This window comes from Thamnophis sirtalis, unplaced genomic scaffold (assembly GCF_051295495.1).
Source record: "Thamnophis sirtalis isolate CommonGarterSnake01/CBP01778 unplaced genomic scaffold, rThaSir2_p1.2 scaffold_10, whole genome shotgun sequence".
NCBI lineage: Eukaryota > Metazoa > Chordata > Lepidosauria > Squamata > Natricidae > Thamnophis > Thamnophis sirtalis.
The window spans coordinates 26,461,389-26,474,466 of NW_028261390.1; the positions used below are offsets into that span (position 1 = coordinate 26,461,389).

Sequence of the window (13,078 nt, forward strand, 5' to 3'; positions counted from 1 at the left end):
AGATGCAAATTCTCCTGTGCGCTGCTTGGATACTCCATGCATGGTTATAACTTCTGCCTATTAGCCCAGTGATTGAGTTTGAAATGTTTGGACACACCTCCTTGGTTGGTGTCAGTTTCTTAACTCAGTCTAGCTCAGTGACGTGCAGTCACTAGAGGCAAGGGAGGCGGGGCCTCACCAGTCTCCTGAGGGAAAGGAAACTATTTTTAAAATAATTGAAAAGGCCAAGGTAGTTGCTCCCAGACTCTAAGTCACAGTGACTCTGAGTCTCCTTAGTGCAGTTAGTAGGAGGAGGCTAGAGAACTATGGGCCTCCTTTGCATAAGGAATTTTTCACCTTTTAAGAGCCAACCAAGGGTTAAAATGCAAAAAAATCAGTATGCAAATGAGGCATGTGATTCTCCCGCCTCCTCCTGCAGAGGGCACTTTGTTTAGAGCCTATTTAAAAACATTTAAGCAGAGTCATCCACGTGGTGACTCTAGCAGCAACTAGCCTAGCCTGCCTGGGCCTGGCTAGACCAAATCTAGCATTTTTGAAGCAGCTGGAAGGTATGTGGGTCAGAGGGAGGGGGCAGGGGGGAGGAATTCAATTTATTTGTAATGTAAGTAATTGTAATTTGTTTTGATTATATGTGTGTGTGTGTATGTGTGTGGCTATTGGTGGTATCTTGTTTACTTTAAACCACTTGCGGGTGAAAACTGATGTGTGTGTGTGCGTGAGTGAGTGAGTGAGTGAGTGTTAAACTTTACAAGGCATCCCAGGTTTAAAAACAGGTGCCCTGATTATCCGCTTGGTACACTTCACAATTAGTTCATCTGGAAAAGGAATCGCTATTAAACAAATAGGTGGTGGGGATGTCAGAAGGAGCCCGCGAGGTACTCGGGATTTGAGTGTTTGACTGGCTTCCTCGATGGTGCAAAAAGAGCCTTTTGTCTTTGACTTTCTTTGGGGAACCACTGAAATTCCTCTTTGAAAGGACGATCTGCAGGTGGGGGGGGAGGAGATTTCCTGCACTTCGGCAGCAGCGTCTCCTCACGGGGCTTCTTCCAATGTCCCAAGTGTATGGATTTTCATGCCTATAAGAGGTGGCTTCTCATCTGCATATTCACACTGAAAGCTTGAAATGGGGCATTTTTGCAAACGGCTTGAAATGTGGAGGAGGATATTCCTGCCTCTCACCCTGTTTTGTAGGTCAGCACAGACTGAAAACAGGATAAGAGACAAAATCCCCCCTCCCCATTTTCAAGCGGTTTGCAAAAACGCCCCATTCCGATCCTTCACATTATCCAGGATTGCAGTATTGAAAGCATAGAATGGGGCGTTTTTGCAAACTGCTTGAAAATGGGGAGGGGGGATTTTGTCTCTTATCCTGTTTTCAGTCTGTGCTGACCTTCAGAACGGGGAGAGGAAGGAATATCTCCCTCCACATTTTCAAGCCGTTCGCAAAAATGCCCCATTTCAAGCCTTCCACATATTCCAGGATTGCAGCATTTGAAGGATCGGAATGGGACATTTTTGCGAACGGCTTGAAAATGTGGAGGGGAGATTTTACTTTATATTGTGATGTCACCAAGGCCAGCCCTTTTCAATCTCCCTCCCGGTGCCCGTTTTCAAGAAACAGGCTTTTGGCCGCTCCGGCGCTTTGACTCCATGTCGGAGTTGGACAAAGCGCTGGAGCGGCCAAAAGCCTCTTTCTTTCTTTTTGCCTCACCAGCAATAAACCTCACCGCACGTCACTGGTCTAGCTCAAAGAGACACATCTTTTCCTCTCTCTCGGTTAATAGTCAGAGTTTTGAAAATAATTCCACTATTGGAGTCTTCAGCATCAAAGCAAGTGCTATGAAATATTATAAAATGAATACACATTACCATAGTACAGAAGGGTATAATAAAATTGCATATTAATATTCTTGCTTGATCTGTTACCCAGTCAGTTTACTGAGAATGTTTGTCTTGACTTGTCTTAGACTTGATAATCCACCAAATAGAAAATTTTTATTTATATTTTTCATTCATTCATTTAATCATTCATTTATTCTTTTATTCACTAAATCACTTTAGGTATCTCATGACTCCAGACCAACAACAGAGAAGCATTGTTTATAAAACAATTACTGAAACTCATATCATGTATTTTGTTTTTGTGCCTGTAGTTGTCTAAGGGATTATCATGACAATTGGTTGCCCAGTTGCATCATCCAATAAAGAAACAGTGATTATTATATAGATGCTTTAATCAACAATTATTCTGAAGTCTTGTTACTTCTGTTTGTCATGACTTTTAATTTAATGGATTATTTGCTTTTAACTATTATTGGCTTTTGTAATAATTTTCCCTTATTAAAATTATTTAGACTATATTGTTTGATAGCCAATATCAGCTCTTAGTTTTTTGCTAATTTTGTCTAGATTCTGTGGACTGTAGCTGAAGCATCAATCCTGCAAGTAATACTTGAAGAAGCCTAGATGCCAAACTTTTCTAAGGCAGGCTATTCAATAAGACCATATAATTAATGGAAATCAGATTAATTCTATCTTTGCTTTTTCTGCTTGTGCCAGGAGAATTTAAAATTGAGTATACAGAAAAGTATAATTTTGCTGCACTGCCTTTCAAAAAAGTTTGAAAACAAATAAATAGGATTAGAAATTTTAAAAAAAGGTCTATCGTAAAAGCAAATGAATAATTTACAGACCATGGGCTTTGAGGTGCATCAGGTCAGCAGAAATAATGCATTATGAAAAAGGAATTCAGTTTGCTATAAATCCGTCTATCTCAGCAGCTTAAAATAAAACAGTTTTACCCATCTCAGGCAACATTAGTTTTTTAGTCTCTGCTTCATGTATCAAAAATCATTCTGTGAAAATATCAATATCATTGGTTAATATAAATGAAATTAATTTTTAAAGCTGGCTAAAGGTTGACATATGAAAAATTGCATTACTTTGCAGAAGAGAAATTTCTGTCTTCTAGTGAAATTTCAGGTCAGGAGGGCAAGTAATTTTCACAATCTTCAATGGGAACCAGTGAAATATGAACTTCATTGTCACCTAGCCCCAAAGCGATAAGATAAAATGAGCTGATACATCATTTGCTGTGGTTTTATCATCTCCTGCAGTAATTGGAAGAGAAAACATAAGAGCTTTTTTCTCCCCCAATCTTGCCTCCTTACTCAGACTTAAACCATTTTAGTCTGATCAATGCAAAGGTCACATAGTACATTATTTATTTATTTTAATTCTTTGTGCTTGCTAAAATGTCTAGTGAAATATTAAAATAATGAATATAGTTAATTGAGTTTGTCACATGAAAGAAATGAATGAGAATGTATATCATGCTGCAGTGGAAATAGCAAGTAAAAGGATATGATGAAATTTTCAGTAAGTACATGAATAAACATTTTCCATTTAAACGTGATTTCAAATAAATGATTACTAATAATTGTGATAGCTATTTTTCTTTGTTAACATCCTTGTCATTATTGTCCTGTTTTCTGTGTTAGACATGTTTGGAAGCTTGATGCTATCTGAAGCAAATATTTATTTTTCCCTCTTACGGGGCATTTTTTATTTATTTATCTAGTTTACCTACTCAAGGACATATGTTTATGAACGTAACATTTTCTGATATTCATGTGATACTGGTAATTATTTAGTTCAATAAATAAATTATATTAGCCCAAATTATTATTATTTTTCTTCAGTGTTGACATAACAAAATGTTAGAAAAGAAAAAAGAAATTGAACACACATCAGATTGAATGATCAGTGTACTGTATTCCTCGGTGAAGGAAGTTGACACAATCTTCAGAAAGTATAAACACAACATAGTTCTTAAAATTTGAGTACCTGTTGGATATTCAGTTATTTACAAATTAAAAATAAAACCAGTTCATAAGACACATATGCAAATTTGAACACCTTTTCAGTTTGTACTTTGTTATATCTCCTTGGGCAGAAATAACAACTTACAAACATTTCGTATTAAGAATATTTCTAATCTTCTGTTTAGATTTCCCCACTCTTATTTTTTATAGTGCTCTTGTAGCCCAGAAATATCCCTAGATTTTCTTGTATCCACCACATATCTGAAAACTCTATTTTTAGTGATTTTTTTTTACTAATTTTTTAGTAATATTTAGCGTAGTAGTGTGGAGGCCAATTCAAAATCACTATCTTTCTTTATCGTAAGTACAACATGGTTCATTTTGGAGATATTTTGGAGATCATCATCTTCCTGAATGTCCACTCTCTTTTTTTTTAATCCTAACTTCTATTCAGTGCATGTTTCTAGGCAGCAGAAATTTTCAATAGTGAATCCACTTCATATTTAGATCAAACTGCATTTTGATATTGTATGTTACACTGAAGTATTGTAAGCATTCTTACCTGTTCTTTTAAGAGGACATTGTGGAGGCAGTGCTAGGTAAAAGTAATGGCATATTATTACAAGTGTCACTCTTTTATGTTTACAAAACTATATTTTAGCACTACAATGGTATTTCAAAAATGTGTATTTAGTTTTTCTATACTGAAGAATGGAATTAAATCATATAATATCTGGATGCAGTAATTAATCTAAAAAGAAAATGGGATACTTATGAATCAGAAAAAATTTCTATTCTAATTGTTTGTTTCCAAAATCAGTGATTTAGCTGAGTTCAGTTCCGTACCACTTTACAGTAAAGTATTCTTTGAGATTGCAATATATGCATTACAAATATGAAGTTTATTTTTCTAAATTGGTATAGTCAAATGTTTGGCAGCTTAGTCATCGTTTTTAAATATTTTTTTAAACTGTGGTTTATGTCAGGGGTTCCTAACCCATGGTCTGTGGCCCAGTACCAGTCCATGGTCCATTCAGAACCAGGCCACAGAATTGGTGAGCAAGTGCACAGGTACACACATGCAAAACTGTATTTGTGAAAGTGGTGTGTGCACACATGCAAAATCATCCCCCCTTAACCCCCTCCCCATCCCATCACCACTACTGCTGCCTTTGCCAGTCCACTGAGCTGGAAAGGTTGGTGGGGACCAACCTTTCCAGCTCAGTGGAATGGCAGAGGCAGCAGTAGTGGTGATGGGATGGGGGGGGGTGAGGGGGGATGATTTTGCATGTTTATATGATTGGTTTGGCTTTTCAAAGTATACCCATAAGGGGCTGAAGTTATATAACATGATAAGTCATATTGTTAAACTTTTTAGGCCACATATAATTTTGACACCTATGTGAAAAACTAAAATGTTAGAAATACAATTAATTCATCACACTTTTATATTTTGACAAATTTACAAGTAGGCAAATTTGTTATGGATAATAGGCAGTGAGGGAAGAATGTAGGAGTGACTCGGATGCCCGCTTGCAAGATAGGGCTTGCTGGGGACACTGGTAGTTTACAGATGAGCCCTCTTCCCCCCTGGAGGCAGGGACCCTTGCTTATATGCTGAGGTAGGAAGATGGGGTGAGTTTTTCTTCACTGCTCCCTTTGTACCCCCTCCCATCAGAAAACTGGCAGTTGTTCTGCAGGTCAGTCAAGGAGGAGGAATGCTTTCCAGTACTCCCTGCCAGTTTCCCATAAGTAACCTCAATAGGGAAGTTGACAGAACTTGGAAGTTCTGCTCCTACTGTTTTTGATTTCCTGTGGTCATTTTGTTTCTTAGTCTAGATAAACAAATATCTCTGAAAGGATGACCCAGTGGGTCACGGGTTCTCTAGTGTGTCACAAGCTCTCTGGTGTTACCTAAAATTTGATACATTCCCCTCCTTCCTAAAACCAGATAAAGAAAACCCAATTAAACAAACAAGTCAAAAACATTATACTTATTCATTCATTCATTTATTTATTGAGGAAAATTATTCAAAATGCACATATCAACCCAAGACACACAAGTTATCTGATTAAAGAATGATTACAACAGAAGAAAGCTATTGTTTTGGAATGGCCAAGTTAAGCCCTGCCCTTAATCTTATAGAAGTGTCATGGGAGGACCTGAAGTGGGCAGTTCATCATTCCATCTGAATTGAAACTGTTCTGTTAGGTGGAATGGGCTAAAATTCGTCCAAGCCAATGTGCAGGATTGACGAGCAATTATTGGAAATGTTTAGTTGCAATTATTCTTGCCCAACGGGAGCATAACAGTTACTGAAAGCCATGATTAACATACTTTTATCATGTACATTAATGTGGCTTTGGATCATTTTCCTCAATAAATAAATGAACAAGTATGTTTTTATCTTATTTGTTTAAATAGGTTCTCTATATGAGTTTTACAACTTATGTAGAAAACAAACCACATTTTAGACCATGTTTATGCAGAGATATTAAAAATTCAAAAATGTTCACAAACTTTTAAATACTACTGTCCATGTATTTGCATAATATAAAAAACAGGTAATGTATTTTTCAGTTAAATATACATTAGTAGTTATTTAATATATTTTCTGGAACTTTTCATTTGAAAGACTTTATCTGTTAAAATCTCACATTAGATATTAACACATTTCTTTCTATAGCTATAAGTTGATGGCTATAGCTAGAAGTGAGGTTGTGCTGCTTAAACATTCCACGTCTCTGTCCAGTGTGTAAGAAAAAGCATTGTCCCTTTTCAACGACTAGTGGCTATTAAATGTAAAATAATATACAATAACACAACACTTAATAGAGTGTTCCATGTGAACCGAATAAGCAGGGTTCCTGAATTTGGTAGGATATGCTAAAAAATAAGTTTTCAGATTAGAAAAATACAATTTAAACAAGAAAGGAGGTATAATTTTCGAAGACAATACTCCAAGATAAAAGATTACCTGAAAGAGGGTATGTGTGTATATCTTAGAAACTAATATGCCTAGTGTGATAACACAATAGTGGTGGTAATGATGTCGTTTCCATGGCAACTGGTTCACTGGAGGGCTAGACCTCTGTCTAGGGTGCTGTCAGTATATGTGGAGTTTCCAAGGAAGAAAGTCCCAAAGAAGGTCTGCTTCACCTAATCCAGTTTTAATTGAACTCCAGAGACTTTGAAGTGAATCTACAGACAAGGCAGATACCATTCCAGTAAGGGATGAAGGCCTGTTTTAGCTGCCTCCAGACTCCTCACTTGTTCAAGTTAATGCTTTAAAAATAGCTTAGAAAAGCTATTTTGACTATTCTGAAGTTATATTTAAGGTTCTATTCAAAGAAAAAATGTAACTATAATCATTTTTACCAATATTATCATTTAATATTAGGTAAAAACTGTTATTACATTTTCTATTTTTATGATTAGCTACATTAAATAATCCAGGATATTAACTAAAGAATAAAAGTTATATTTACATAGACTTGTATTGCAGAACTTAGTCCTGGATACAGAATAACAGATGTCAAATATTTCCTTTTGCCTTATAATATTTAATGATACAATATACCAGAATACCTTTACTCTAGTCAATTGGTGAAAGTATACTGCATTATGGAAATCTAGAATAAAGTAGGACTATTGTAATTGCTTTGTATTTTAAGAGGTAACTATGGAAGAAACTACATATCTTCCATAAAGTTTACTTTTGTACTGAATACTAGAAGTGAGGCAAATTTGAAAAACAAATTGCAGTAAAATATATGGAAGAGAAAGTATTTTCTAGGAGGAAATAAATCATGGTTGGAGGAATGTGAGGGACAATTTTTTGTCTTGTAAGGTTCAGCGGGTTTAAGTTAAAAAAAATGGGAGTATGTAATTGAAAAGAGCAAACCAAAATCCAGATAGGATAAAAGTTAGGGTATTGAGCTAGGTGTAGAGAATCCAGCTGTGTTTATATTTATAGGATTGCTATTATTCTTACCTCCTCCTAAATAACCGTAGAGGTACAGTATTGAAATAATCTGTGTGTGTCATCTTGAGTTCCAGATTGAAATACTGTAGTGTGATAGTTATTAGCAATAATAGTATTTACAGAACAGTAACGATTTCTGTCCTTGCTTTGCTATTTAGGTCATGCTACCTCATCCTAGCAGTTACCTATTTTTATGTGCATTATAATTATATATAAATGATTTTCAGCTTTGTTTTATTCTTAAATTGGATGGTTTCAGATTGTATGGATGATGGAAAGAAACCCTCCCCCATTAGACTATCAAAGTAGCAATGCAAACTGAAGTCTGTTCCATAGAGAGTGGAACTAACCATGTAGAATGAGGAGCTGATGAATGGACCTTTTTTTGGAATTCCCTCTGGAAAACGAAGTGACCACACATAAGAGGTCCAGACAATAGCTTCATGCAAAGAGACCATAAGAACTTTGGCAGCTGAAGGATTTCCATCTTTGCTCAAACTATAGTTGACATTTTCAAAAAGATACTTCTGCTCTTAATCACTTCTGTAAATTGCTTGTTAGCTGCTTTTTGGACATTAGGAACCTTCAGAATAGAAAGTTTTATTACAATGGATGAATCTGCTGCAATGTTTGGTGAAATAAGTTTTATGCAAATGTAAGGACTTGTGATTTTTTTAAATTTTGGAATAAATAGAAAAAAGGTGAGTAGAACCTTGATTTTAGAAAGTTAATAAACAGAGTAAGGGGCTGGTTGGATTTGAAAGAAGATTTGAAATTAATTACAAGAATCCTTCCTGTGGGTTGTTTAGGCTTCTATAAAATTTTGAAATTAAGTATATCTTCCCATAGGAAAATATTATTTATTTTTATCTTGTCTTTATACTTTTTATAAATAACTGAAAGTGGTGAATAAAATTAATAGTCTTCCCTTTTCCTATTTTCTCCAGAACACTAACCCTGTTAAATGAGTTGGGCTGATATATAGTGACTGGCCAAAGTTGCCCAGGCAACTTTCATGCCTAAAATGGGACTAGAACTCACAGTCTCCCGTTTTCTAGCTTGTGCCTTAACCATTAGAAAAACTATTTATTAGGGAGAAGAAACAAAAAATGGGACTTTGAAAATTGGACATTAAATGGAATAAAAAAGAACTAAAGATTATAACTAAAAGATAAGAGACCTGTTAATAGAGAATAGAGCAAGATACTGTAACTCTGGAAGAAGTCAAGGAAATTTGCATTCAGAAGCTACTTTTAAAACTGTCAACAATCATAAAACTGCATAAGAGGAACATATTTTACTGGATAAGATTGATACTGATTGATTCAAATGTGGATTTAAAAATTAAAACTTATAAAAATGAGAGGAAAAAGATTCATTATTAGTGGGTCTCTTTTTTAATTATAATCTTTAATTCCTTTTGACATTATATAAAACTGGCTGATGTCTTAATAATTAAAAGAAATGTACAAATAACAAACCAGAACAATGATTTGAACACCTCTTTCTTTTGGGCTTACAAAAGAGATTAACACATCTATTTTATAAGTTCAAAAGAAAGCTATCTGAATCACTGTTTTGGTTTTGAAGAAATTTCTCAGAAGAGACAAAGGGAAAATGAAAATAAATCAAGTTCTGGGATATTATTTAAAGGAGTTAAAGATCAGGATTGTTAAAAAAACAAAAGAAAGGAATATAAAATTGGTGTATTTGATCAAAGTTTATATATATGTATATGTATATATGTTGTTTCTGGTATCTCTTCAAGGTTTTCTGCTGATTAGAACTGAATGATGAGATTTTAAGAGGGTTTTTTTTAGAGATAAGAGATATATATGGAAAGAAGATATTCTTTGTTGTAGTATCAAAGAAGGTGAAAAGAAATTCCTTGTATTAATACTTGTTGTGATATTTGGCTTATCTGAAACCAATTGGCTTCTTTGATCAAGGTTAAAATATATATTGTATGTTGCTACTAATAACTTGTTATTTCTTGGGTAGTGATATAGATTCATTTGAACTGATCATGCTTTTCTTAATTTTCAGTATAAAATAACTAAAGATAAACAAACAAGGATATATATTTACTGTATACATTTTCATAAATTAATGAAGCAATTGCTTATTTTAAAAATATATCATATTTGTTTTTATCAGATACTTGCATATACAGATGGACTGCATGGGAAATGGCTGTTTTCAGAGATCCGATCAGTATTTTCTCGACGCTATCTATTGCAGAACACAGCATTGGAAATATTTATGGCCAACAGAGGTAATTCTGGAAATGAGATATTTTACAAGTTTGAAGTATGTATTCACTTGCTTACTATGTCAGATTACATTTCCCTAGGACTTTCACACATAAAGGGAATGCAAGCCCTTCCAGAATTTTTTTTTTTTTAAAAAACTGAAAATCTTCAGATCCAAGAGCCCTGACACCCATAGCCTCTGGCTCGGCCAGGCGTAGGGATGTATTATCAGGATACGTATGATATTTAATACTGTGTTAATGAATGACTTTATCCAGCAAGTTTACATAGATGGTGAATAGAAGCAGAGGCAAGGTAAAGTCATGAGGATTGGATCTCAAAGTAAAGGATTGGATCTTTTCCCTCTTACCAAGAACTGGATCTGGGGAAAGGGAGAGAACCACCACAATGCACTTCTTAATTCCTGCTCTCAAAGTTGTTCACAATGGTAACTTGTTCACTGATACCAAAAGCCCCTGAAAGATCAAAAGGGACCTGTCTGGATCCTGAACTTTAATGGATAATCTACATATGGAAATATTAATCTACAAAATGTTTCCTACTAATGAATGCCAGCAGTGATAAGATAGGAAAGAGCACGGATTCATTTATTATTTAGATCCAATAACATAATGACAAAACTAAGTCACTGTTTGGTAAATTCTTTTGTCCCAACAATGCTATCAAGAATTCATTTTATGGAAAGTGAGCACTGTGTTGTTATCATTGCAACATTATGTTAGGATAGTGTCTTAAAAATATGCATTGCATTTTCACTATTCTGTCATGATTTATTATTCCAAGAACCACTGTGTAAATAACAATGAATAATGTCTAAATGTTTCTTGTACATAGTTGCTGTCATGTTCAACTTTCCGGATCCTGCAACTGTAAAAAAAGTAATCAATTGTTTACCTCGTGTTGGAATTGGAACTAGTTTCGGATTGCCTCAAACCAGGTATATTATAACTCTTGAGAACAATTTCAGCTCACAAGGTTGCAATATAAAGTTGAAATGTAGAAAGCAAATAGTAATAATCAGGAAAAAAGATTCAAATCTAGGAAAAGAAAGAAGTCCTTTTTAAAATTTATTTTATTTGGTAACAGCAGACTGTGCCTTATACTTGGGCATAGAATTATACTAAGCCATGATATATTTTATTTGTTTTTTACTTCTTTGTGTGAATCCAATTAGCTATTGTTTATTCATTAAACCAGTTAAACAAACAATAGTTTTATATAATCTGTGACCAGTCTTGAAGTCTATTAGAAAAAGAAATGATAATTGGTGCTTACTAATACAAGTTGTAATGATGTACAAAATTATTAACATAATGAATAATTTTATAATAAAGAATCTATAATACAATTATTATGTATATTTGATCATCAGAAGAAAACAAACTCCCAAAGTATACATATTATTTCAATATAATATATGGATGTGTTCTCTCTAGATTGATAGGAGGACAATCAGAGGACCAGGCATTGACACTTTTATGATGCTTTAAATTGGATTCTTGCCCAGGGCAGGGTATTATACTCACAAATATCCCCTTCCACTTTTATAATCCTATCATTTATGAATTTAAAAGGGCAAATTAGTTGAACACAGTATTTTGGAATCATTTCATCATTACAGTGAATGTTTAGTTCATATAAACAGACTATCCAGGTGCCACTAGTGGAGAAATATCAGTGTAAACTAGACTGTGCACGTATATAGCCTGTAAATATTTTTCTAGCAAACATGTTTGAGTTCTGTGTTTATGCTATGTTTATTCTGAAGCCAGCTTTTTATAAGACAGAAAACCCTATAGCAAAAGTTAATCTGGCAGTGACATCTTAGGATTCCAACAGTTGAGTGTTAACATGCATTTCAACTTTCATTGAAGAGCAGTAGTTAAGCATTTTAAATGTATAAGTATCATAAATATATATTATATTATGATATAAATATCACAGTTATGTATCAATATCAATTAAATATATTTTGAACTACTTGCTATACGAAAGCACCTCCAAATTATTTTAAACTACACAATACAAAAGAATGAATAAAAACAATATAGATGTGAAATATATAATAAAAAGTTCAGGGGGGAAAGGAAGAGAAATACATAATAAGGCTCACAAAGAAAGGACTTGAGTAAACAAAGATTTGTTGGCTTCTCAGAAGATAAGATAGTAAAAGCTTTATGAAACTTTTCCTCAGATTTTTTTGGAGTAGAGCAGTGGTGGGATTCAAATAATTTAACAACCGGTTCTCTGCCCTAATTATTTCTTCCAACAACCAGTTCACCAAACTGTTCAGAAAGTTAACAACCGGTTCTCCCGAAGTGGGGCGAATTGGCTGAATCCTACCACTGGAGTAGAGGCACAGATCTAGAGAAGGCTTGCTTACAAGTGACTGCAAGTTGATATTCTTGTCATTCTTAAGTGTGTACAACACAACTTTCCCAATTATCTCAGTGATATATTTTGGTTCCAGATTGCTTAGGGACTCAAGCTGACATGTCATAAAAATTTTGTATTTCAGACGTATTTCTATGGCCACTCCACGTCAAATCTTTAAAGCTTCAAATATGACTCAGCGATGGCAACACAGAGAGATTTCAAACTTTGAATATCTTATGTTTCTTAATACCATTGCAGGTAAATAATGGAAATCCCTTAAAGACAAGTTGAACAAATTTGGCATAATATTTTCTGAAAATTAATTAGAAGAATTTCAGTCTCTCTTTTTAGATAAATGCTTCTGCTCTTGCTTGTTATTGGTGTTTCTTAACATTTATAAAGAATCCCTGTACATTATTTAATCACTTATTTTTCAACATTTATCTGTCTCCCAGCTCATAAAACTCCAGGTGGTTTGCAATAATATAAAAATACAGAAATCAATCACTTGAATCCAAACTCAGTGTTAAATATAAATGATAACATGGCAGCCCATCAATAATAAGTCAATATAAAACCTTTAAAAACATCTGCCATATGCCTGATTAAATAATATTGT

General features: G+C 34.2%; 1 protein-coding gene across 1 annotated transcript in view; it reads left to right on the plus strand.

Annotated features, from left to right (window-relative positions):
• The window catches only part of LRBA (LPS responsive beige-like anchor protein), a 380,505-nt gene that overhangs the window by 248,952 nt on the left and 118,475 nt on the right, over positions 1 to 13,078 (plus strand). Inside the window, exons 41-43 of the mRNA XM_087724319.1 lie at positions 9,968 to 10,085; positions 10,918 to 11,020; positions 12,602 to 12,717. Of these exons, the coding sequence (XP_087580445.1) occupies positions 9,968 to 10,085; positions 10,918 to 11,020; positions 12,602 to 12,717 (337 nt within the window). The remainder of the gene's footprint in view (positions 1 to 9,967; positions 10,086 to 10,917; positions 11,021 to 12,601; positions 12,718 to 13,078) is intronic.